At 44.0% G+C, this 26,021-nt stretch overlaps 1 protein-coding gene across 2 annotated transcripts in view; it reads right to left on the bottom strand.

Annotated features, from left to right (window-relative positions):
• The window catches only part of LOC144492350 (uncharacterized), a 69,207-nt gene extending 43,232 nt beyond the window's left edge, over nt 1–25,975 (bottom strand). Inside the window, exons 1-3 of one of the 2 annotated variants that reach the window (XM_078210346.1) lie at nt 25,869–25,975; nt 24,123–24,410; nt 4,675–4,824 (exon numbers count right to left, since the gene is read on the bottom strand). In XM_078210346.1, the coding sequence (XP_078066472.1) occupies nt 4,675–4,824; nt 24,123–24,393 (421 nt within the window). In that variant the 5' untranslated portion in view covers nt 24,394–24,410; nt 25,869–25,975. Of the gene's footprint in view, nt 1–4,674; nt 4,825–24,122; nt 24,411–25,770 lie in introns of both variants that reach the window. The other variant, XM_078210347.1, reaches the window with a different exon arrangement.
• Between the last annotated feature and the right edge of the window lie 46 nt (nt 25,976–26,021).

Here is a 26,021-nt window from a genome sequence, read left to right as displayed (position 1 = left end):
GTATCTCTGTGATATCTCCTTGCCACTGTCTTCCAGGTTGCAGAGCTGCACCTTGAGGACCAGAACTGGGCACTCTTCTCAATATCTCATCTCAGAGCCAGTTCTAACTTGAACGTTATTGTTTTGTCTTTTTGTTTGCTACTTGGCAATGTTTGGGCACGTGAATGTTGACTATTAATATGCTGACAACACTTCTTTCTTCATCCTTAACTATTTTAACAAGATTCAGATTATGTACCCTATTTCTCTTCCTATGTGCAATACTTTGCATTTATCAGTATGAAATTGTATCTGGCACTGTTTTGCATACCAGCACATCAAATGTGTTCAGCCTGTCACCTAGGCTGTGAAACAACCTTTAGATTACAATGCAATAGCACACTGGAGCTCATCCAAACATGACAGCCCTCTGCAAAATGTGCTCAGATTTTAGCCTGACAGGTCTGATGACAAACCACACACAAAATGCATTATAACGTACTTCCCCTCTGCCACCACTGATGTTAGATCACCCACTGATCTTAGACTTCCATCCAGGTCAGACCAACAAGATTCTATATCAGATCAAATCCTAGTAAACCACTCCACTCACAGGAGATCAGATCACTCCCCCCTGTGTCATAGCAACTGTTGATGTCAAACACACGCCTGCAGTTGGATTATACAGGAACAGGTAGAAAGCCATTGTGGGTGGTATCACACCAGCCACCCTGTTTTAGCTTGATTATTATTCATTCTAATGCCATCCGTATTGGGTTCGCCATATGACACGTTTCTGTTGCTATACTGCCCAAGATGAATTTCAAGTCCTTCATCATAGAAATCATAGAAACCCTACAGTGCAGAAGGAGGCCATTCGGCCCATTGAGTCTGTACCGACAACAATCTCGCCCAGGCCCTATCCCCATAATCCCACCTACTTACCCCACTAGTCCTTCTAACCCAAGCATCCCGGAACACTAAGGGGCAATTTAGTATGGCCAATGCACCTAACATGCACATCTTTGGACTGTGGGAGGAAACTGGAGCATCCGGATGAAGCCCACACAGACACAGGGAGAACGTGCAAACACCACACAGACAGTGACCCAAGCCAGGAATCAAACCCAGTTCCCTTGAGCTGTAAGGCAGCAGGGCTAACCACTGTGCCACCCATTGTGCCACCATGCTGCCCATAATGTTGGACAAGTATTTCCTGATGTCAGATATCCTAATATCAGACCAAATGTTTTGGTAGATTAGTGTCAGAAGTAGCAAAGTGATAATGTTACTGTATTAATAATCCAGAGGCCTGGACAAATGAGCTACAAGCACAAAGTCAAATCCCATTATGGAAGCTGGAGGAATTTAAATTCAATTTATTAATAAATCTGCAATAAAATGTTAGACTCATTAATAATAATCATGGATCTACCAGATGATAGCAAAAAAACTGATTCAGTAATATCCTTCAGGGAAGGATATCTGCCAGCCTTAGCCAGTCTGGCCTAGATGTGGCTCCAGATTGACTCTGAACTGCCCTCTGAAATGCCCTAGCAAGCCATTCAGTTGTTGGCAGCTCCCCACAATCTGTTCCAGGGCAATTATGGGTGGGCAATAAATTGTCAGTGATGCTCACTTCCTAAGAACTAATTTTGGAAAAAAATCATAAATTTAACAATGAAATTTTAAAAATTAAGCAGGAGCTGGCTTTGTGTGCTTGGACATCAGCCATTAACATCAGGCCCTGACTCCACCCCTGACAGGAGGGTTTGTCACAGTACTCTGACATTAGGCTCAAACATCTGCCACCACTTCCGATATCAAATTGAAATTGGGCTCTGATGTCAGACTCAGACACTGAACTGTGACAATGGGTTCTAATATTAGCACTGGCATCTGGCTTAGATCAGGTTCAACCATCAGATCCAAGGATCAGAACTTGACAATGGGCCCAGACATTGCAAGCTCTGACATTGAACCCAGACTGTGAATTCTAATAGTGAAACCTTGAGATTCGACTCTTTACCAGGATCTGACACCAGGCCCTAATATCAGCCTGCAGAATTAACCTGCACACCACAGATTCAGAAAACAGACTCTGATATCAGGCAAATATATCAGGAAGACATCGGGCTCTGAAATTGAACTTTGACATCAGGACTCTGAAATCGAGCTCTGACATCACGGGCCCCAATGTCACAGGCTCTAACATCACAAGCTCTGACATCACAAGTTCTGACATCACAGGCTCTGACATCATGGGTTCTGATGTCACTGGCTCTGACATCACAAGTTCTGACATCACAGGCTCTGACATCATGGGTTCTGATGTCACTGGCTCTGACATCACAAGTTCTGATTTCACGGGCTCCAACATCACGGGATCTGACATTACGGACTCTGACATCATGGGATCTGACATCGCGGGATTTGACATCACTAGCTCTGACAAGACAGGATCTGACATAATGGACTCTGACACCACGCGCTCTGACATCACTAGCGCTGACATCACGGGTTCTGACATGGCATGCTCTGACATCACAGGCTCAGACATAGTTTCACATCGAAAACTTTGCTAAGAACTGTTATGCTTGGTAATAGTGTCAAATTATGGGCAGTGGAAGCAATTTGACAGCTAGGGACACATCTAACCTCTGTGTTGTGCTAAAACTGCCTCAGAAATAGACAGTTTCAACCTGTACACAAATTAACAGTAGGTACGAGTAGACAAGAGTATCACCTCTTCAAATTCTTTCTATCACTTCATCACAGACATTAAAAACAACTGACAAGCCCTTTAACAAGTGTCTCTTTTTCTCTGGCTACTTTTGTTATTTATATCCCAGTATTTTAACACGGGAAGAGATTAAACTTGGACAATAAAAATGCAGTTGCAGCCCTGTAAGGAAATCTGACAGATTGCACACTAGTTAATGCATTCCTAACATTCCCTGAAAGGTGACAGTTCTGCCTTTAGGCTGGAAAATGGCAAATGACATCGGGGAACGGTAAAGCCGAAGAGAGTTGAGTAAATGTCTGAAAGTGATGGATATCAACAAGTCTCAAAAGCTGCTTAGCCTATTCCACTGACAGGAACATCAAATAAAGAACTAATTTTGCTTTGGGGTTGCCGCGATGTGCATAGTCTCCCTATGTTATTTTACTCCACAGCTACTTTCACTTTGTTTAAACTTAATCTTTTAGGACATAGTTTTTTTTAGTCACCTTACTCAAATTAATCTACAGTTAGGAAACAATACACAGTCGCCCGGATACAAATGGGTGGGTTATGGAGGCAGGGGCAGGATTTTGGACAGAAGGTTTCCCACATGCTGTGCAGTTTTAACTCCATTTTGTGCATCTTATGTCCCAGAAATTAGCTTAATTGACAGGCCTGGTATTCAAAGGGATGAGAAGGACTCCAGAGAAGGTGACAGGACCAGGTTGGTCCAAACACCAAACCTGAGGCTAGGGACCTGATTCCAGAGCACGTCCTTCTAATTCCAGAGAAGGAGGAGATTAAATTCCCAACCTGGAGGTTGGGTAATCAATCCCAGGTAGGGGAAGGCCATGGTGGTGGAGAGCCAACCCCTGACCCAGGAGTCTTTGTAGGGGGAAGAGATCTGATAAGTGGGGTGTTTGGGTCATGGGGTTCCTCCTGACCCACAAGCAGTGCCATCCACTGGAGTGCAGGTCACCCTTGTTCCACCTCAATTAGACTGAAATGTGTTGTCCTCAACTCAATCCAGACATAGTCATAATTTTCTGGTGCTAAACTTTAGCCCAGAAAATTATGAAGCTGCAAAGAATATCTTGAGAAAAATTCAAAGAAACCAGTATTTTACTGACATAAACTCCAAGGTCACTTTCACCAGTGATGCCTGGTTTACTGAATCCCAAAGTCGGTAGTGTTTTGGAGGAATAGGTTGTTGGAGTTGCTTGGCACATTGGGCATTCTCTGCAGGGACCATATTTAGCTTGGGGTGGAAAAATTCTTTTTCTGTCAGCTATGAATGGAGTTTGGAGCAAAAAGAACTCTGGTTCCTCATAAGCAGAAGTATTGGAAGCTTTATTGTGCTACCAACCAACTGTATCTACTCTGAGAAAGCCTGGTTGCGTTCCAAAATGGATCATCATCATTAGAGTCATAGCGTCATCGAAGCTTACAGCATGGAAACAGGCCCTTCGGCCCAACTTGTCCATACCACCCTTTTTTTCAACCACTAAGCTATTCCCAATGCCAGTGTTTGGCCCATATCCCTCTATACCCATCTTACCCATGTAACTGTCTAAATGCTTTTTAAAAGACAAAATTGTACCCACCTTTTATTGTACCCTACTACCTCTGGCAGCTTGTTCCATCCACTCGCCACCCTCTGTGTGAAAAAATTGCTCCCTGGACCCTTTTGTATCTCTCCCCTCTCACCTTAAACCTATGCCCTCTAGTTTTAGACTCCCCTACCTCAACACCAATCCCTCAAAAGGAAATCTTTCTGTTTTGTCCTTCACTTGTCCTTCACTGTCTTAATCTGTCACTTTCATGAAAACTATATACACAAAAGAAAGCAAATGTTTTACTCATGCTATTGATTTCTGAATATTAGTTGTTAAATAACATGCTGGTTTAAATTAGTATTACCAAAAGAGTTTGAAATCATAAATTTGAACAATTTTTCCCAGATGTCTTACCTTTTTGAGATACTATATATTTTTCCTTTTGAGGGTATGGAGTTGAGTCAAACCTGCGACTGTTCAATATACCAAGATGCTTCTCTAGAAATGTTTCTTTAGCGAGTAAATCTTCAGGGTCTTCGCAGCATTGAAATTCTTCTTTTATTTCTAAAAAACATCAATAGTTGCTTCGTAAAATGGGCAGTTAAAAAGTTTCGCAATATTAAAAAAAAATTAAATTGCCATTGTTAAGTACTTAGCTGAGGTTTTATTAATCCATTAGTATTTCATAGGGGTTATTTCCACAATGACATCTTTTGCATTTATATGGCATCTTTAATCCAGAAAATCATTTCAAGGAGCTTCACAGGAAAGGGATGAAGAAACAGGTTTGAGCTGACTTTGAATAGTGAGGAAAGAGGTGACAAGATAGAAGGGTTTAGGGAGGGAGTTCCAGGGGGTGAGATTGAAATGGTTGAAGGCTCAGATGGGAAGAAAGATACACAAAGACCAGTGCTACAGGAACTGAAGGAACGGAATAGGATGCAATGTTGAAGGACATTGCACAAGTCGATGTAGCAAGGTCCATGGAGATGTATTGTAGATGAAGGCAATGATTTTATATTTGATGTAATTGGGGGACAGGGGATTAGTGTGAGCCAGTGAGAATGGGATATTGAGCGTGTGGGCTTAATTCTGGCGAGTGGAGTTTTGAATGATTAGCGACAGGAAGGAAACAGAGTAATGAAGACTAGAATAGACAGGTTTTCAGTAGCAGTAGATGTGAAGTAGCAGCAAAGATGGGGAATGTTGCGAAAGTAAGAGCACGTGAGTTGCAGTTCTAACGATGAAATGCTAAATATCACATAACCAAAAGTTCCAATTGATCTTGGAGCTCTCCCAATAGCTAAATGGATAAAAACATCACTGTGTGGTAACAAGTTAGAAATAATAGGATGCTGCCATATCCAGTTCTTGTTCAGTGGTGAAGTAACTGATCACAGAGGAGAACAGAAGTATTTAAAAAAGAAATTCAACCTTCCAGTTGATAGCTAAAAGAATCTCACAACAAGATATAACAAGATTTCCTGTTTTAAAACTTTTATTATGACAAATAGTTAAAGTAAAACACCATTGCAGAGACCCTGGGGGCGATTTTACCTTCTCACCCCGCTAGCCGACTTCTCGCCTCTCACGCTCTTACCGGCAGTGGATATCCGGCGAGATCAGCCTTGCGCCTGAAAAGGACGCAATTATTAAACGCTCTGGTAAAAAACACTTAAATATTACAAGTGAGCGCAGGACACAATCATCCGGGCTCATTTGCCTCTGTGGCCTCGTCAGTGAAGATTCTCTCTGGTGAGGTTCATGTTTGGACGCCCTCAACGGGGACCAGATGCGATGACCTTACCAGGAGGACCAGAGGCCACTTATGCCCCCAGGGGGGTCGGGGCAGAGGGGGATGCCCCTTGGATAGTGCCAGCCTGGCACTGCCAGCCTGGCACCTAGTTACTGCCAGTCTGGAACCCTGGTACTGTCCACCGGGCACCCTGGTACTGCTAGTTGGATACCCTGGCAATGCACACTGGTCACTGGGAACTGCCAAGGAGATGGCACCAGACAGGGCGGAGCCAGACAGGGTGGTCCGATCAGAGGGTGGGCCTCTGTGCACTCTGCAACAGCTGGTCCATGAAGTGTGGGCAGGTTTTGGCCTTGATCAGTCCCTATAGGGGTGGAGGGATCAGACAGCTCGTGCTGGGGGTGGGGACGATCGGTCCAGGCAGGGGGCGAAGGGTTGGGTCTGGACAGGCAACAGGAAATCGGCCGCAGAGCCCCACAGTAGCAGTGGGGGGGGGGGGGGGGGGGGGGATTATCCAGAAGGCTAGCTAGACTGTCAGATCTCTGTGTTCTGCGAACAGAGATCCGAGCATGCGCAATTGCGCACTCAGCTGTTATCAGCCTGTTTTCGGGTGAGTTGGGTCCTGCCCACTCCCCCTGCTGGCGGAAACAAGTTTGGCCTCATTTTTTTTGACCGAGTCAGATAAGAGTCAATTTTTAAGTCATCCAAAAAACGGTGCGAATTACTCCCATTTGCACGCTTATTTGGCAGTTAGAATGTTTTTGGTAAGATCGGACTCCCTATTTTTTGTAGCAAATTATACTTTAAACTATAGAAGTCCACATCTGAAGAACAGTGAGATGTGAAAGGCATGTGCTGCCCATTGAACTTTACCCTGGTATTAAATCAACAGCTTCAGGAATGGAGAAGCGGGAATGGAGATATGAGATGCTTTTAAACCTAATTATAAAACTGCCTTTTAATTGTCCTTGAAAATTATGTCAGAGTGGCAGAAAGATCATTTTGGCTTGGACCCAATGGAAAGGGCCAGTAACATAGAGGAGCAAACACCAACAGAAAGTTGAAACTAATTCACAAATTCTCAAAACAAAGAAATATTAGATGAGAACAAATTATCTGCTGATGTTTGCTGGGATGTGGATCAATAATTTGAAGTTACATGAGATGTAGAAGTCAGGTGTAAGTCAATCAGTCCTCGCCTCAAGTACTAAGACAAAACAATTTTCACACACAATACTTTAAAACATTTATTTTCCTCTTAATTGCCTGTCTCGATAAATTGTTTCAATAATACATCAATTTATTGCACTGTTCTTCATATGAGCAAGTACAGAAAATCAACTTATTTTTTAATCTTCCTTTTTCACTGCAGGCTATTTGACAGTGGAATGCCTCCCAGGAATTTGATGCTGTCCTCATCAGATATCCACAAATATGCACATTCTAGCTGTAATCAGCAGACGGTGGATAGAAGTAGGAACCGTGACTGATATTTCTTCTCCTTTGCCTGGACTATTTTAAACATTTAAATGTAACCCAGTCCAACATGCAAACCAGCCTCCCATCCATTGAATCTGTCCACACTTCCAACTGCCTGGGAAAAGCAGCTAGCATAATTAAGGACCCTGCACAGCCCAGACATTCTCTCTTCCACCTTCTTCCATCGGAAGAAAGGTACAAAAGTCTGAGATCACGTACCAATCAACTCAAGAACAGCTTCTTCCCTGCTGCTAACGGGCTTTTGAATGGACCTTATAGTAAGTTGATCTTTCTCTACACCCTATTACAAGAGCAGGTCAGAAGCTAGAAAAACTGTGGCGAGTAACTCACCTCCTGACTCCCCAGAGCCTATCCACCATCTACAAGGTACAAGCCAGGAGTGTGATGGAATACTCCCCACTTGCCTGGATGGGTGCAACTCCAACAACACTCAAGAAGCTTGACACCATCCAGGACAAAGCAGCTCGCTTGATTGGCACCACATCAACAAACATTCAATCCCTCCACCACCGAAGATCAGTAGCAGCAGTGTGTACTATCTACAAGATGCACTGCAGCAATTCACCAAAGATCCTTAGACAGCACCTTCCAAACCCACAACCACTTCCACCTGGAAGGACAAGGGCAGCAGATACATGGAAACACCACCACCTGCAAGCTCCCCTCCAAGCCACTCATCATCCTGACTTGGAAATATATCACCGTTCCTTCGCAGTCACTGGGTCAAAATCCTGGAATTCCCTCCCTAACGGCATTGTAGGTCAACCCACAGATCATGGACTGCAGCGATTCAAGAAGGCAGCTCACCACCACCTTCTCAAGGGCAACTAGGGATGGACAATAAATGCTGGCCAACCAACGACACCCATGTCCCACGAATGAATAAAAAAAATAACAAATCTGTGACTGTGACACCATATTCTGCACCCTCTCCTTTCCTTCTCCCCTATGTACTCTATGAACAGTATGTTTTGTCTGTATAGCAGCAAGAAACAATATTTTTCACTGTATGCCAAAACATGTGACAATAATAAATTAAATTAAATCAAATCAAATCAAATCACTTAAGACTAGCAAAGCAGTTCTCAGCTATGCCAATCTTTCTAATCTCACAGCCAAAGCCCTCTGTAGAAAAGATCCTAGTCCAATTCCGAGTCTGATTGGGTCAGCTACATATAAGCAAGGGTATCAGTTGAAGTATTACATTCAAGGAATGTCTGTCTAGAGTTCTACAGGACAACGTTCCGAACAGACAGGGAGGTGTTGGTAGGTTAAAGGAACCGTGGTGCACGAAACCTGTGCGGGACCTAGTCGAGAAGAAAAGGAAAGCGTACAAAAGGTTCAGAGAGCTTGGCGAAGATAGGGATCTAGATGAGTATACGGCTTGTAGGAAGAGACTAAAGAAGGAAATTAGGAGAGCCAGAAGGAGTCACGAGAAGGCCTTGGCAGGTAGGATTAAGGAAAACCCTAAGGCGTTCTATAAATATGTGAAGAGTAAAAGGATGAGACGTGAAGGAATAGGGCCTATAAAAGGTGAAGGCGGGAAAATCTGTACGGAACCAGTAGAAATGGCAGAGGTACTTAATGAGTATTTTGCCTCGGTTTTCACAGAGGAGAAGGACCTGGGTGGATGTACTGCGGGCTTGCGGTTGACTGAAAAGATTGAGTATGTGGACTTTAAGAAAGAGGTTGTGCTGGAATCTTTGAATGGCATCAAGATAGATAAGTCGCCGGGTCCGGATGGGATGTACCCCAGGTTACTGTGGGAGGCGAGGGAAGAGATTGCAGAGCCTCTGGCGATGATCTTTGTGTCGTCGATGGAGACGGGAGAGGTGCCGGAAGATTAGAGGATTGCGGATGTGGTTCCTATTTTCAAGAAGGGGAATAGGGATAGCCCAGGAAATTACCGACCGGTGAGTCTAACCTCAGTGGTTGGTAAGCTGATGGAGAAGATCCTGAGGGACAAGATATATGAGCATTTAGAGAGGTGTAGTATGCTCAAGAATACTCAGCATGGCTTTGTCAAAGGCAGATCGTGCCTTACGAGCCTGGTGGAGTTCTTCGAAAATGTGACTAAACGCATTGACGAAGGGAAAGCGGCAGATGTGGTTTATATGGATTTTAGCAAGGCGTTCGATAAGATCCCCCATGCAAGGCTTCTAGAAAAAGTGAGAGGGCATGGGATTCAAGGGGCTGCTGCCCTGTGGATCCAGAACTGGCTTGCCTGCAGAAGGCAGAGAGTGTGTATAGATGGGTCTTTTTCTAATTGGAGGTCGGTCACCAGTGGTGTGCCCCAGGGATCTGTTCTGGGACCCTTGCTGTTTGTCATTTTCATAAATGACCTGGATGAGGGAGTGGAGGGATGGGCTGGTAAGTTTGCCGACGACACGAAGGTTGGTGGGGTGGTGAAGATGGTTGGTGTTGGTGTTGGTGCTCAGTTCTGGTCGCCTCATTACAGGAAGGATGTGGAAAAGATTGAAAGGGTGCAAAGGAGATTTACAAGGATGTTGCCTGGATTGAGTGGCATGCCTTATGAGAATAGGCTGAGGGAGCTCGGTCTTTTCTCCTTGGAGAGACGTAGGATGAGAGGAGACCTAATAGAGATATAAAAGATGTTGAGAGGCATAGATCGGGTGGACTCTCAGAGGCTCTTTCCCAGGGTGGAAATGGCTGCTACGAGAGGACACAGGTTTAAGGTGCTGGGGGGTAGGTACAGGGGAAATGTTAGGGGGAAGTTTTTCACACAGAGGGTGGTGGGCGAGTGGAATCGGCTGCCGTCAGTGGTAGTGGAGGCAAACTCAATAGGGTCTTTTAAGAGACTCCTGGATGAATACATGGGACTTAATAGGTTGGAGGGTTATAGGTAGGCCTAAAAGGTAGGGATATGTTCGGCACAACTTGTGGGGCCGAAGGGCCTGTTTTGTGCTGTAGTTTTTCTATGTTTCTATTATCTATTACTTCAGTGCACTGCTGTTGGAGAAGGAAAACATCCATTAGGGTTCTGCCAATGGTGAAATCAGAACCAATCTTCAATAGGGTACTTCCACAATATCATGATACAGAATAGCCTCCTTTGGACTGAAGGTACAGTCCTGCTAAATGTTTCTTGAACCGTTGCATTTTAGGCACTACACATAACAAAGTGGGCCATGCTCAGTGTACATGATGCATTCATGCTGTGATCTTTGCAATTGCTCTGAGTGGATCTCTTTTGAAAGCAATAAGTTGATGGTAAGTAGTAAAATCAGTCTCTCAAGCACAACAGTCCAGCTGCAGTTAAGCTAGGTCATCTTTGTGAAAGATCAGGATTAACCAAGAAAAGATATTCCAACTGTCCCATGCATCACCTATTTGCAACAGACACTGAGCAACAAATGTGCTTTTGAAGCATTGTCCATTATAAATGAGGTTTTGGTAAGACTTTGGTTAGTACATGTGGTTATAATACCATAGGCTCTTGATGCCCATGCTGCCCAATGCTCAATGTATGTAGTACTGCTCAGCCCCTGGCTTCTGTGCTTCATAACATGGGTGTTGACATTCAAATTGCAGTAAAGCTTTCTGGATTTGCAGGTTGTATTATTGATCCCACAGAGAATGAGCACTCAAACAAGACACTGGAGGGCTTCTAATACATGCAACTGTACCCCAGGAGATGCTTATTCCTTCAGATGAAAAGGAAAAGAAATTGGGCAAAAAAAATAACAGCAGTAATTTCCTTTTTTCTGCTGTCCATTCTTGATTGATATTTCTCAAGTGTTGATAATATAAGAACCTGGCTGGTAATAAATACTGCGCCGGAGGGAATGAGAATGTTGAATTAACATTCACAGCTCAATCACTTCTGCATCAATGACTATCTCAGCTAATGACAATTTTCTTCCTGAAGCAGGCACATTCAGTGCCCTGGGAAATATTCAGAAATGAACTGAAAAAACAGCAAAATTGGATGCTAATGTTGGCTATCCTCCCTAATCTTTTGTTCCTCTCCTCCTAATGGTTTTAGTTTGAAGGAGGGTGTACAGTAATGATTCACAGGCGCATGCGTCAGGATCGCTGCTTTTTATTATTTATATTAATGCCTTGGGCCTGTGCGTACTTGGAGGTATTGTGAACTGTGAGGAGGATAGTGATAGACTTCGAGGGGACATAGGCAGACTCGCAGAATGAACGGACAAGTGGCAGATAAAATTTAATGTGAGAAATGCAAAGCGATCCAATTTGGTAGGAAGAACAAGAGAAGCAATATAAAATGAAGGGGACAATTCTACAGGGAGTACAGGAGTAGGGAGATGTGGAGTATTTGTGTTCAAATTGTTGAAAGGGCGGGGCAGATTCAGAAAGTGGCTAGAAATGCATGCAGAGATCTTGGCCTAATGAATCGAGGCATAGTACAAAGACAAGGTGAAACCTCACCAAAACACTAGTTTGACCTCAGCTGGAGAAGTTTACCTAATTCTGGGCACCATATTTCAGGAAGAATGTGAAAGCTTTAGAGAGGCTGCAGAAAAGATTTATGAAAATGGTCTCAGGGATGAAGGATTTCAGTTACAAGGATAGATTGGTGAAGCTGGGGTTGTTCACCTTGGAGAAGAGCAGATTAAGAGGAGATTTGATAGAGGTGTTCAAAATCATGAAGGAGTTCGGCTGAGTCAACATGGAGAAACTGTTCACTTTAGTGCAGACGTTGTGAACCTGAGGAAACTGATTTAAGGTGATTCAAAAGAACCAAAGACAACATGTTTTTAAACATATTTTTTGGGATATGGATGTTGCTGGCTGGCCAGCATTTATTGCCCATCACTAGTTGCCCTTGAGAAGGTGGTGGTGAGCTGCCTACTTGAACCGCTGCAGTCCCTGAGTTGTAGATACACCCGCAGTGTTGTTAGGGAGGGGGTTCCCAGTGAAGTAACAATGATATATTTCCAAGTCTGGATGGTGAGTGGCTTGGAGGGGAGCCTCAAGGTGATGATGTTCCCAGATATCTGCTGCTCTTGTCCTTCTAGATGGTAGTGGTCATATGATTTTTTTTTTACATAGCAAGTGCTTAGGATTTGCACTGTCTGAGAATGTAGACTGGAGGCAGATTCAATTGTCGCTTTCAAAAGGGGATTGGATAAACACCTACATTTTTAAAAGTGTAGCGTTATGGGAAAGGGTCGGGGAGTGGGATTAGCTGAATTGCTGTTGCAGAGAGTTAGCACAGACTTGATGGACTGAATGGTCTCCTTCTGTGCAGTGACCATCCTTTGAAACTAGGTGCTAAGCCTTGCCTGGGGCTGGCAGCCCTTTGGAAAACATGAAGTGGAGTTTGGAATGCAACCAGCTAATGGAAAGCCTGGTAAGGAGAGGGTTTTAAAGCATGCTTTGGGAGTGGAGTTTGGAAACTCTCATATGACAATCATCTGGGGAAATTCTGAGGAGAAATCCACTGATCCTAACCTGGGTTCAGAGCAGAGTGTGTGTATTTGACCGCATCCGATCGGAATGCTTAAAAAATGGACTTTGTGTTAATGAAACCATTGTAGGTTCACATGTACTTTGTCACCTGTATTAATCTTAAAATCCGTATGCATTTGTTAAACTAAAGGAGGAGTAAAGGAGTACTGTATTATAATCCAATTTTTCATGTTTAATAAATGTTTATTTTCCCACTGTTAAACTAATTCATTGTCCTGTGACTCTATTCCTTCACATTTGATTAAAAAAATAATAGTTGCAGGCTTTTGAGCCAGCGTTCCATTCTGGGATCTTCCCATCCAGTTATACAATCAACCAGGATCGAAACAGCATCAATGCCAGTTGGAAATATGTAGAGTTTGCAATAATGCACCATTAAAAGTTATAATATGATGATGGGTCAGTGTTCTTAGTTTGAGCAAAGCAAAATGTTCAAACATTCCACTTGACTGTGCTTTTTCACCTCCTTTCCCCATATAGATCAGCGCAGAGTTCAATCACTGACTTGCAAGTTTAACTAGTGAACTATAAACACAAACCTTGTAAATCCCCTGTGCTGGTGTTAGATAATATTAGTCCTGCAACAATAAGGAGTGGGACAATTGCCCTCAGCATTTTAGGGTGTGTGTGTGTGTGTGTGTGTGTGTGGCAGGGGGAAATCAGTCAGTGTGCATGTGTTGATGTTAATGGAAAGCCTGGTAAGGAGAGGGATTTAAAGCATGCTTTCGGAGTGGAGTTTAGAAACCCTCATATCACAATCATCTGGGGAAATTCTGAGGAAAAATCCACTCACCCTAACCTGGGTTCAGAGCAGTCCAAAGATGTGCGGGTTAGGTTGATTGGTCATGCTAAAAATTGCCCCTTAGAGTCCTGAGATGCGTAGGTTAGAGGGATCAGCGGTGATTATGTAGGGATATGGGGCTGGGGCCTGGGTGGGATTGTGGTTGGTGCAGACTCGATGGGCCAAATGGCCTCTTTCTGCACTATAGGGTTTCTATGATTCTATGATGTTGACTGAAGACAGGAAATGGCTTAGATCTGATGCAGGCTATGGCTGAGTAGCCAGGCAGCATTTATGATCCAGTGAATGACAGCCATTTGGATGATATCTCTGAGGGTTCTGTGCGCTTTTTTAATTGCTTGTTAAAGGGAATTGTTACCTCTGGAAAGAAAGAGAAGAAAATGAAAAGAAAATGTTTAACAAAACATAATTTTGAAAACAAAGACCAGTTATCCCCATGGTGGCACAGTGGTTAGCACTGCTGCCTAACAGCGCCAGGAACCCGGTTCAATTCAGGCCTTGGGTGACCATCTGTGTGGAGTTTGCGCATTCTTGCCGCATCTGCATGGGTTCCTCCGAGTGCTCCGGTTTCCACCCACACGCCAAAAATGTGCCGGTTAGGTGGATTGGCCATGCTAAATTGCCCTTAGCGTGAGGGAAATTAGTGGGGTAAATACATGGGTTATGGGGATAAGGCCTAGATGGGATTGTTGTCAATGCAGGCTCAATGGGCCAAACGGTCTCCTTGTGCACTGTAGGGATTCCAAACTTTTAAGTTTATTTATTAGTGTCATAAGTAGGCTTACATTAACACTGCTATGAAGTTACTGTGAAAATCCCCTAGTCGTCACACTCTGGTGCCTCTTCGGATACATTAAGGAAGAATTTAGCATGGCCAATACACCTAACCAGCACGTCTGTCGGACTGTGGGAGGAAACCGGAGCAACCGGAGGAAACCCATGCAGACACGGGGAAAACATGCAGACTCTGCACAGTGATTCAAGGCGGGAATCGAACCCGGGTTCCTGGCGCTGTGAGGCAGCAGCGCTAGCCATTGTGCTGCTCTATGATTCTATAATCTAGAAAATATCCTGACAATGTTCTGAGTTCTGTGTAAATATAAATCTTTTTTTTAAATATTAAATAATGTTCCTCTTATGTGATAAAAGCTGCACTGTCAGTTCCATTTCTCGGAGACATGTGAGTTGTTTTTAAAAGTTATATTCTTGTCAATCCACTATTTACACATTCAGTGCACAGCTGAGAAATAGGATCTTTCATATAAATGTGCCTGTCAAATCCAGTTATTTCCTGCTAAAAGACAAATGACAAGAAAAATAAGGCAATATGTAGATAAACGATTTTTTAAAAAACCTATTAGGAGACTTGCTATGGCATCCTAGCCCAGATAATAACTTGATTAAATGTCTTCAGGAACAGGCAACAACTATTAAAATAAATACAGAAAAAATGAGGCTCGCTCACCTGTAAAAACAGGGGAGAGAGAGAGGCTGCTTCCCTCATCGATCACCTGCCCTGGTTAATCCTCAGAAACTAACACTTGACAGCCTGCCAGCAACATGCATCTTCTATGGCAGAACCCCAGAAATGAAAGCAAAGCATTTTCTCCTCTAAAACCTGAGGTTGCAGTCGACAAGCTCAGGAACAATGGGGGCGATTCTCCCAAAAGTGTTGAATTGGTGGGAAAACTAGTCTAGATCACAACTGTTTTTTCAGTGCAATTTTAGACCTGAATCCCTCCACTCTGTGCAATGCAGAGGTCACAATCGTGAATCTCATTAAAAACCTGGAGGGGGTGGGGCCTATTCGCGCCAGAGGCTGACAGTTCTGGAACTCTGCGCATGCGCAATGGCCCTGGTCTGTCAGTCTCCCCATTTGCTGGCCAGCTCGATCGCTGGCCAGCCCGGGACCCCCACAGTGCTGCCCATCCAGCTCCCCCCACAATCCGATCATGGCCCCCACAACAATTCCCCAGCCAGCCTCGGCCACCCCCCCCGTCCCAGAGCGTCCTGATGTCCAGCCCACCTAACCCCACCCTCCCCAGCAGGGGCGATCCCCCCACCCCCTCACCCCGGCAGACTCCCCTTTGCCGAACCCCCCCTGGGGTTAGACCCCCCCCAAGAGGCAGACCCCCCCCCCGGCAGACCACCATCCCCACCCCAGCCCGCCTCAATCAGTGGCCTCCCTCCAGTCCAGACCGATCTCCATGCAGAGTGGCGGCGGGGCCCCCCACCCCCACCAATCACCTCTAGGCCCTGCCCACAATAGGCTCCGCCCCATTGACACTGCCCAATACCTGCTGGACTGTGCCAAGGTGCCCTCTGGGCATGAGCACTTGGCCTCTTGGGCAGTGCCAGGGGCACAGGCTGGCACTGCCAAGGTGCCCATGCCCAGGAGGCACCACCCTTCCCCCACCGCCCAACCCCTTGGGGGCCCCGATTGCCCCTCCTTCAGTCCAGCGGGGCCTCCCGCTAGTTCCCCGAATGTGGCGAGCTACTCTAAACCCCGCTGGAATGAAGTACCCCTGGCGGGGTGGGAGATACTATCGGGCCCAGCAAGTTCCATGCCGGGCCCAATAATCACATTTAAACTACATATAAAATATATTAAAAACAGATTTAAATTACTTACCTCTCTTCCCGCCAGTTTCCAGCACGGTCTCGACTGCATCTGTTCTCCGGCTTTGGGAAACGCACATGCGTCAGGAACGCATGCGCGAATCCCGTGAAATGGCCAACATGTGATTCTCCCGATCGGACCCGCCAGAAAATATGCAGGTCGCAGTGGGAGAATCACCCCCAGTGCCTCAAACTGACCTACTAAATCCCAGCTGCCATTCAAGTTCTGTTAAACAAGAATGCCAAAAAGTTGCAAATCAAAAATTGGAGTTCATTTCTAGAAGAATAGAATTGAAAAACGGGGAAGTTATGTTATACTTATGTATAAAACTTTGGTTAGACCACAGTTTTTAAAAACTCATTTTTGTAATGTGGGAATCTTTGACAAGGTTAACATTTATCACACCTCCCTAATTCTCCTTGAGAGGGTGAACTGCTTCTCCTGTGTTGTAGGTACACCCATTATATAGAAAGATGAATATTTTCTCTCCCTCAAATAAATTTACCAATTTCCCCTCAAGTAAACTATTGAAAAGGGAAGGGACCAGGAGTACTAGAAATTTGACCCAATAACAGTTAAGGAGGAGTGATATAATTCCAAGTCAGGCTGGTATGACTTGGAGAGGGACTTGCAGGTGGTCATGTTCCATTGCATCTGTTGCCTGTATCTGTCACGGTGGTAGAGACTGCAAGTTTAGAGGGTGCTGTTGAAGGAGACTTGGTGAGTCGCTGCAGTGCATTTTGTAGATGATACACACTGCAGATGTCCTAACTATAATCTTCCAAAGTTCTCTCATTTTTTTAATTTGGAAAATTGTGTATGTCACTCCACTATTTAAGAAGGATATTAGGGAAAAAGTAGTGAATTAGTTAGTCTAACTTTGTTGTCGGGAAAGATAGGGTGACTGGACAAATTGAAACCATTCAACTGATCAGGAAGAGTCAGAATGGGTCTGTAAAGGAAATATCATGCCTAACGAAGTTAACTGAATGTTTTGAAGCAGTGAACAGGTGGTATGTCTGTGGATATTACTTATATGGACTTCCAGAAACATTTGACAAAGTCTCTCACAGGAGTGTGTTAGATAAAGGTGAAGCTCAGGAATTCTTGGCAAATTATTGAACTGGTTAGGAAACTGGCTGAGAAGCAAGTGTTTTAACAACACCAGGTTAATGTCCAACAGGTTTATTTGGTAGCAAATGCCATTAGCTTTCGGAGCACTGCTCCTTCGTCAGATGGAGTGGAAATCTGCTCACAAACAAGGCACACAGAGACACAAAATCAAGTTACAGAATACTGATTAGATTGCGAATCTTTACAGCTTATCAAGTCTTAAAGATACAGACAATGTGAGTGGAGGGAGCATTTGGCACAGGTTAAAGAGATGTGTATTGTCTCCAGACAGGACAGCCAGTGAGATTCTGCAAGTCCAGGAGACAAGCTGTGGGGGTTACCGATAGTGTGACATGAACCCAAGATCCCGCTTTAGGCCGTCCTCATGTGTGCGGAACTTGGCTATCAGTTTCTGCTCAGCGACTCTGCGCTGTCGTGTGTCGTGAAGGCCGCCTTGGAGAACGCTTACCCGAAGATCAGAAGCCGAATGCCCGTGACCGCTGAAGCGCTCCCCCACAAGAAGAGAACAGTCTTGCCTGGTGATTGTCGAGCAGTGTTCATTCATCCGTTGTCGTAGCATCTGCATGGTTTCCCCAATGTACCATGCCTCGGGACAGCCTTTCCTGCAGCGTATCAGGTAGACAACGTTGGCCGAGTTGCAAGAGAAGGTACCGTGTACCTGGTAGATGGTGTTCTCACGTGAGATGATGGCATCTGTGTCAATGATCCGGCATGTCTTGCAGAGGTTGCTGTGGCAGGGTTGTGTGGTGTTGTGGTCACTGTTCTCCTGAAGGCTGGGTAGTTTGCTGCGGACAATGGTCTGTTTGAGGTTGTGCGGTTGTTTGAAGGCAAGAAGTGGGGGTGTGGGGATGGCCTTGGCGAGATGTTTGTCTTCATCAATGACATGTTGAAGGCTGCGGAAGAGATGCTGTAGCTTATCCGCTCCGGGGAAGTACTGGACGACGAAGGGTACTCTGTCCACCGTGTCCCGTGTTTGTCCTCTGAGGAGGTCGGTGCGGTTTTCCGCTGTGGTGCATCGGAACTGTTGATCGATGAGTTGAGCGCCATATCCTGTTCTTATGAGGGCATCTTTCAGCGTCTGGAGGGGTCTGTGGCAATCCTCAGAGGACAAACACAGGGCACGGTGGACAGAGTACCCTTCGTCATCCAGTACTTCCCCGGAGCGGAGAAGCTACGGCATCTCCTCCGGAGCCTTCAACATGTCATTGATGAAGACGAACATCTCGCCAAGGCCATCCCCACACCCCCACTTCTTGCCTTCAAACAACCGCACAACCTCAAACAGACCATTGTCCGCAGCAAACTACCCAGCCTTCAGGAGAACAGTGACCACGACACCACACAACTCTGCCACAGCAACCTCTGCAAGACGTGCCAGATCATCGACATGGATGCCATCGTCTCACGTGAGAACACAATCTACCAGGTACACGGTACCTACTCTTGCAACTCGGCCAACGTTGTCTACCTGATACGCTGCAGGAAACGATGTCCCGAGGCATGGTACATTGGGGAAACCATGCAGATGCTACAACAACGGATGAATGAACACCGCTCGACAATCACCAGGCAAGACTGTTCTCTTCCTGTGGGGGGCACTTCAGCGGTCACGGGCATTCGGCCTCTGATCTTCGGGTAAGCGTTCTCCAAGGTGGCCTTCATGACACTCGACAGCGCAGAGTCGCTGAGCAGAAACTGATAGCCAAGTTCTGCACACATGAGGATGGCCTAAACCGGGATCTTGGGTTCATGTCACACTATCGGTAACCCCCACTGCTTGCCTCGTGGACTTGCAGAATTTCACTGGCTGTCCTGTCTGGAGACAATACACATTTCTTTAACTTGTGCCTAATGCTCCCTCCACTCACATTGTCTGTATCTTTAAGACCTGGTTGGCTGTAAAGATTCGCATTCTGTAACTTGACTTTGTGTCTCAGTATGCCCTGTTTGTGAGCACATTTCCACTCCATCTGACGAAGGAGCAGTGCTCCGAAAGCTAATGGCATTTGCTACCAAATAAACCTGTTGGACTTTAACCTGGTGTTGTTAAAACTCTTACTGTGTTTACCCCAGTCCAACGCCGGCATCTCCACATCATGAGAAGCAAGTGACAGAGTAGAGACAATGGATAGATACTCTAATTCACAGGATGTGATTAGTGGTCTCCCAGAAGAGGCTGTACTGTGGCCTCAACTACTCACTGTATTCATTAGTGACTTAGACGATTTGATTTGATTTATTATTGTCACGTGTATTAGCATACAGTGAAAAGTATTGTTTCTTGCGTGCTATACAGACAAAGCATACCATTCGTAGAGAAGGAAAAGAGAGCGTGCAGAATGTAGTGTTACAGTCATAGCTAAGGTGTAGAGAAAGATCAACTTAGTGCAAGGTAGGTCCATTCAAAAGGCTGATGGCAGCAGGGAAGAAGCTGTTCTTGAGTCGGTCGGTACATGACCTCAGACGATTGTATCTTTTTCCCGACAGAAGAAGGTGGAAGAGAGAATGTCCGGGGTGCATGGGGCCCTTAATTATGCTGGCTGCTTTTCTGAGGCAGTTGAGAGTGTAGACAGAGTCAATGGATGGGAGGCTGGTTTGTGCGATGGACTGGGCTACATTCATGACTCTTTGTCATTTCTTGTGGTCTTTGGCAGAGCAGGAAACATATCAAGCTGTGATATAACCAGAAAGAATGTTTTCTATGGTGCATCTTTAAAAGTTGGTGAGAGTCGTAGTGGAAATGCCAAATTTTCTTTGTCTTCTGAAAAAGTAGAGGCATTGGCGGGCTTTCTTAACTATAGCGTCGGCATGGGGGGGACCAGGACAGGTTGGGACAAAATGGGATAAAAAGCCAGATATGCAAATTTGCTAATGACACAAAGATAGACGGGGCTGGTAAGCAGTGTAGGTGGAAGTGGAAAATTACAATAATATTTTGATAGACTAAGAGAAGGGACAAAATTGTGGCAAATAGATAATAGTGGACATCCAACTGTGAGTTAGGGATGCAGGCACACATGCTAAAAATGCCGTGATCAGATTTATGAGATAATCAAAATGGCATTCTAATGGAAGGCTTATTTTTAGTCTTCATTTTTAGAGGAACAGAATACTAAGGAAATAAGTTTGTTTCAACTACATATAACCTTGGTTAGACCACACTTTAAGTACTGTGAGGAGGAATATATCCTCAGGAAGAATATATTTGCCTTGGAGGGAGTACAGCATTTAGCAGAAAGATATCTGGATTCCAAAGTTAGTTATGAGGAAAGAATAAACAAACTAGAGTTGTATTCCCTGGAATTTAGACAGTTAAGGGTGATTCAATCAAAGTTTTCAAGATATTAAGGAGAGCAAATATAGTAAGTTTGTGAGAAATTATTTCCACTGGTTGTGGAGTCTCGGACTAGGAGCATAGTCTGAAAATTAGACTTGTGAGGAATGAAATGAAGAAATATTTCTGAACTTTAAGGGAGGTAGAAGTTTGGAACTCTCTTTTCTAATGACAATTGGTGCAAGATCAATCGTTGATTTTAAAACAGATTTATGGATTCATATTAGCCAAACATATAAAGGAAAGTGGCGCAAAGGCAGAAAAAAAATCATTGACCAACAATGATCTCATTGAAGACTCAAGCAGCTAAATGGCCTGCTCCTGTTCCGATTCCTATTTTCCTAAGGGGAAACTAGGTAAACATGAGGGGGAAGGAATGTTTTGATGTGCAGGCAAGGTTAGATAACTTAGGGTGGAAAGGGGCTTGTTCTTGGCATAAATCCCAGAATAGATAGGTGAGGCTGAATGAACTGTTTCTGTGCTGTAAGTTGTATGTAATGTTTCCTGTCACCTCTTCAAGATAGATTCTCAACTGAGTGCTTCAAATTGAGGTCAAAATAATGGTCTCTCCTGCTCCAATTGTTCGTGGTCTTCATTAAACACTAAACGAAATTGTTTAAATTTTAAAATAGTGCTCTCAGATTTAGAGCTGCTCAAAACTGCTGACCTGCTGCTAGAGAAAAATTAATATGATAAAAGAAACTTAATGTGACATTAGTATCATATCTGGTGGACCCATAAGTCCTTGCTGAAATCATGTTAAGAGAAATTTACCCCAAAGACAGCCCCTCACAACGAAAGGCCATCTCCAGCCTCCCAAATGGCTTCACTCCCTACTGATAAACAATACATTCTTGTTCTGTTGAATTTTACTAAACTTTACATATTTACAGTTTTACTGATATTATACAAAGGGTATTCTGAAGGTGCTCAAATAGTTAATGGTCTTTGGGCAAGCGATGAGGGTTCAAGGTGAGGACATCTGTCTATAGCAATGATTGATAATTTGACGGTGAAGCAGACAGAGTCAAATGGGTGACAGTGAGTAACTGGTTTTATTATACATCTGAAAGCCTGAACTCAGAAAGGATCATGAGTGAAAAGGACATGTGAAGGGACACATGGAACACATTAGCACATAAATATTCTGGATATTATCACGGAAAACACCACACCATTGGACACCTCAGCAAAAAAAGTTCAGAGGAACAAATATTTTTTTGTAAAAAGAAATCTTGAGCTCATCAGAGTGAGATATGTTAATGCTGGGAAATTAAACATTTGTACCTAATAATTTGCCATACAACATTTGTTTTTCAGATATCTAAGGGCCTGTTAAGGTTCCAATTTGATGACAGGAAGTTCATTAATAATTGTGAAATTTACTGCCGCCATATTGATGTCAGCAAAAAAAAATGGTCTTAGGGCCTACACCTGATACAGGCATTAATCCCTTTGCAGAGTCAAATAAGTGATCTGTCACCTGTTTAAAGCTCCATCTTTGGGTTGTACTTAATACAGCTGGCGTTAAGCCGGATGTATTCCAAGAAGTCAAGTCACCCGCCTATGACAGCTTTAATTAACTTTAATTAGTCCTCCAGCTGCTGTGGATGTTCAGCCAGCTCACCTGGTTCAGTAATGGAACCTGGACAAGTAGCTTTCGTTAAAGATGCAGAAGATACTACTGACAAAAGGTGAAGCTCAAGGAATTGAAGCAATGTAAGTGGAATCATATCATTACAAAGAAATATTGAAAAATTTAATGAATGATTAAAACTGACAAATAGATTTCAATGTAGTCAAATTTGAGGTCATCTGCTTTCGGTCTAAAAAAGATAGAACAGAGTATATTTTAAATGGGGAAGTTAGAAAAAGTGGTTTATAGAAACTGTATATAGATCATAAAAGTGTCAGAAAATAATCGAAAGAGCAAATGGAATTTTGGTCTTTATATTCAGAGAACGAGAAACCATCCTTCAGCTAAACATTATGAAACTTTCTAAAACACTGGTTTGACCTCAACTGAAGTATTGGCTAGAATTTTACTATCCCGCCTGCAACAGGAATTGGAGCTGGCGAAGGGCGGACCATCGAAAGGTCCATTGACCTCAGGTGGGATTTTATGGTTTCGGGACAAGTCAAGTCATAAAATCCCGCCCATTGAGTCCAATTCTGGGAAGAGTAATTTATGAGGTACTGTTCAAAATGGTGAAGAATTTTGACAGAGTAGTTAGAGAGAAACTGTTCAACTTGGTGGAAGGGTTGAGTACCAGAGGACACAGATCTATGGTGATTGCAAAAGGATCAACACTGCAAAAGGATAGGATCAGGAACGCCCTGTCTGACATCATGGTGGAGGCAGATTTGATTCTGGCTTTCAAAAGGGAATTGGATAAGCATCTGAACAAAACAATATTGCCGGGCTAAGGGGGAAGGGCAGTGAAGTGGAACTAACTGAGTAGCTCTTGTAGAAAGCCAGTGTGATGGAGCATATGGTCTCCTCTGTGCTGTATAAACCTATGATTCTATGGTTTGAAAACACCAAAAGGATGATGAGCAGTTCTGGCATTGCACCTCATGAAAGGTATATTGGGCCGAGGAGAGAGGGCAGCACTGATTTTTTATAATGCTATCCCACTCCACAGGTTAGCTTACAAGATTAAAAACAACTTAGGTTGTATTCCCCGGAATTTAGAAGGTTAAGAGGTGATTTAATCAAAGTTTTCAAGATGTTAAGGGGAACAGATAGGGGCATCAGAATAAACTAATTCTGCTGGTTGGGGTCTCTTGGACTGGGGGCATGGTGTAAAAGTTATTCTCCACATCTCCACATCGTAAAAGATATCGACAAGCCTTTTAGAAGTGATATTAGAAAGTATCTTTTCATACTAAGGATGGTAAAAGTCTGGTACTCTATTCCACAAATGGCAATTGATGGTTGATCAATTGTCAAATTCAAAATTGAGATTGATAGGTTTTTGTTAAGCATAGGTATTAAGGGATATGAGACAAAGACAGGAAAAAGATTTAGGTTGCTGATTAGCCATGATCTCGCCGAATGACGGAATAGGCTCACAGGGCTAAATGGTCTACTCTGGTCCTGCTGTTCCTATATTTACACAATTGGTATGTAGTATATTTCGCAGGAGTCACTGGGCAAGAAATAGGGATAAAATTGGAGGGGAAAGAAAATTCAAAGATAGCATGTTAAAGCTTGCCCAATAATGCATCTTAACAGTTGATTATTCCCCCTCACCTTGTTTGACATGTGGAGATTCCATTTCAGATTTGATTGTAGTGGTTACTGATTCCGTACTTGGTTCAGAATCCTCATTGAAAGGATGATAAGATTCAAATGATTGACTGTAGGATTGACCACTCTCCTCATTTTCATCAGTATAGGATGCAAACGATTCATCGCTGTATTTCACGATACTGTTACTGCGGCTGTGACACGATTCACAGGAGTCATCGTCAAGGTGCTTCAATGGAATTTGCCCTTCACTAGTTTCTGTTTTGTTGGCCATGGGTAAGAGGAGGGCACCTAAAATAAAAAGAATGAAGATGATTTGTAGGCGGCAGCTTCCCTCATGTTTTAAATCCACTCTAAGCACTAATGTGTACGATTGAAGACAGATTCAATTCCTGGCATGTGCTGAGTTCGATAATTTCAGGTGGGATGGCAGTATGTTCTCCTCAGTTCCCTGGGCTAATAAGCACGAGTCCACCTTGCCAAGAGGCTCCTGCTGCAAAGTACATGTGTATCAATGTCGCGATAAGGTTCAGCAGTGACTTACCCCCCTGGTTAAATAATCTGCCCGCCCTTGTTATCTAAATTTATGCATGAAGAATGATCATTCAGAGAAGGTAACAGAGATTTCCTGGCCTCCAACACCTAGACCTCTTTTTAGGTCAAACCAAGTAAACAAACTCAAATTAAATCAGGACAAAGTAAAAGGGGCAGCTCCCAAAAGAGGGCTAAAACTGTGAGACTGAATTCAGAAGGGACTCTGTGCCTTGCAACAAACTGTTCCCAATATGCTGTATTAATGTATTAGCTGATCTCAGCTGCATTAACAGTTAGCATACTATGTATAAACCTAAATTAGCAAATTAAAAAAGTGCCCAGAGTATCTGCTCTTTTACCACAGTCAAATACCCCGGCTGGAAGTGTATGAGTTAGGATCAGGTTCAACTTTTAAAAACCATCTCTTGCCACCCCCGCCACACACACACCCCTCCCCTACACACAGTCCTCCCCACATACATCCCTCCCCCACACACCCATCTCCACATACACCCGTCCATCCACACACCCCTCCCCCACACACACCCACACATACCCCCCACACACACCCCTTCCGCACATACACCCCTCTCCCAGACACACACCCACACACACACCCCATACACACACCCCCACACATAACCCCGCACACCCCTCCCCCAGTCCCTCACCATGGTCAAATAACAGAAAGTTGGAAAATGGGGGGGGGGATTACATTTTCAAAAACAAAATCGAAAACAGTTAAGAGTAATTCGATAATTCATCTCTGCCAGAAGGTTGCTACAGATACAAGGATCAGGTTAAGAGGGCGGAAAAATTGTAGCACTGATTCACTGACTCATTCTCTCTGCCAGCACATGAGAGTTCAGAATTAGCCCAATTGTCACAAGAGAACAGAGAACATTAGCTGTTTAATATACAGCTCAACAAAGTCAATGAAACCTGACATGATGGACCTGAGGAGTGAGGCTGAAAGTACAACAGTTTGTTAGCTCCAGGAACTGAGTACTAGCTCTCACAGAGAGCTAGTGAAATCATTCCCGCCTCCATTTTTCTTTGGTAAACCACTGTAGACTGAAAGTGTCGCCTTGGTAACAGGCATGTTATCTCGTCTCACCTTTCGGCTAAGTGAACTGTGACCCTTGGGTGAGAGACATTTAGTGGTTTCCTTCATGGGTTCAATGGGAGATTATGTGCTGTGCTCTCTATGCTTACCGCTCACTCAGGTCCCTGAGAACACAAAGTTAAATAATAAATAACTGAGTTCCTGTGAGCTGCTGGGCTTCCTCCCCAGCCTCACACTGCTGCATAGTTCTTAAAGGAACTGGAATGTTCCATTCCACGTGTGTTCTGAGGGGAGGAATTTCC

Source organism: Mustelus asterias, chromosome 4 (genome assembly GCF_964213995.1).
Source record: "Mustelus asterias chromosome 4, sMusAst1.hap1.1, whole genome shotgun sequence".
Classification (NCBI taxonomy): domain Eukaryota; kingdom Metazoa; phylum Chordata; class Chondrichthyes; order Carcharhiniformes; family Triakidae; genus Mustelus; species Mustelus asterias.
The sequence above is the reverse complement of the archived record's forward strand: the minus strand, read 5'-3'. Positions and strand labels throughout refer to the sequence as shown.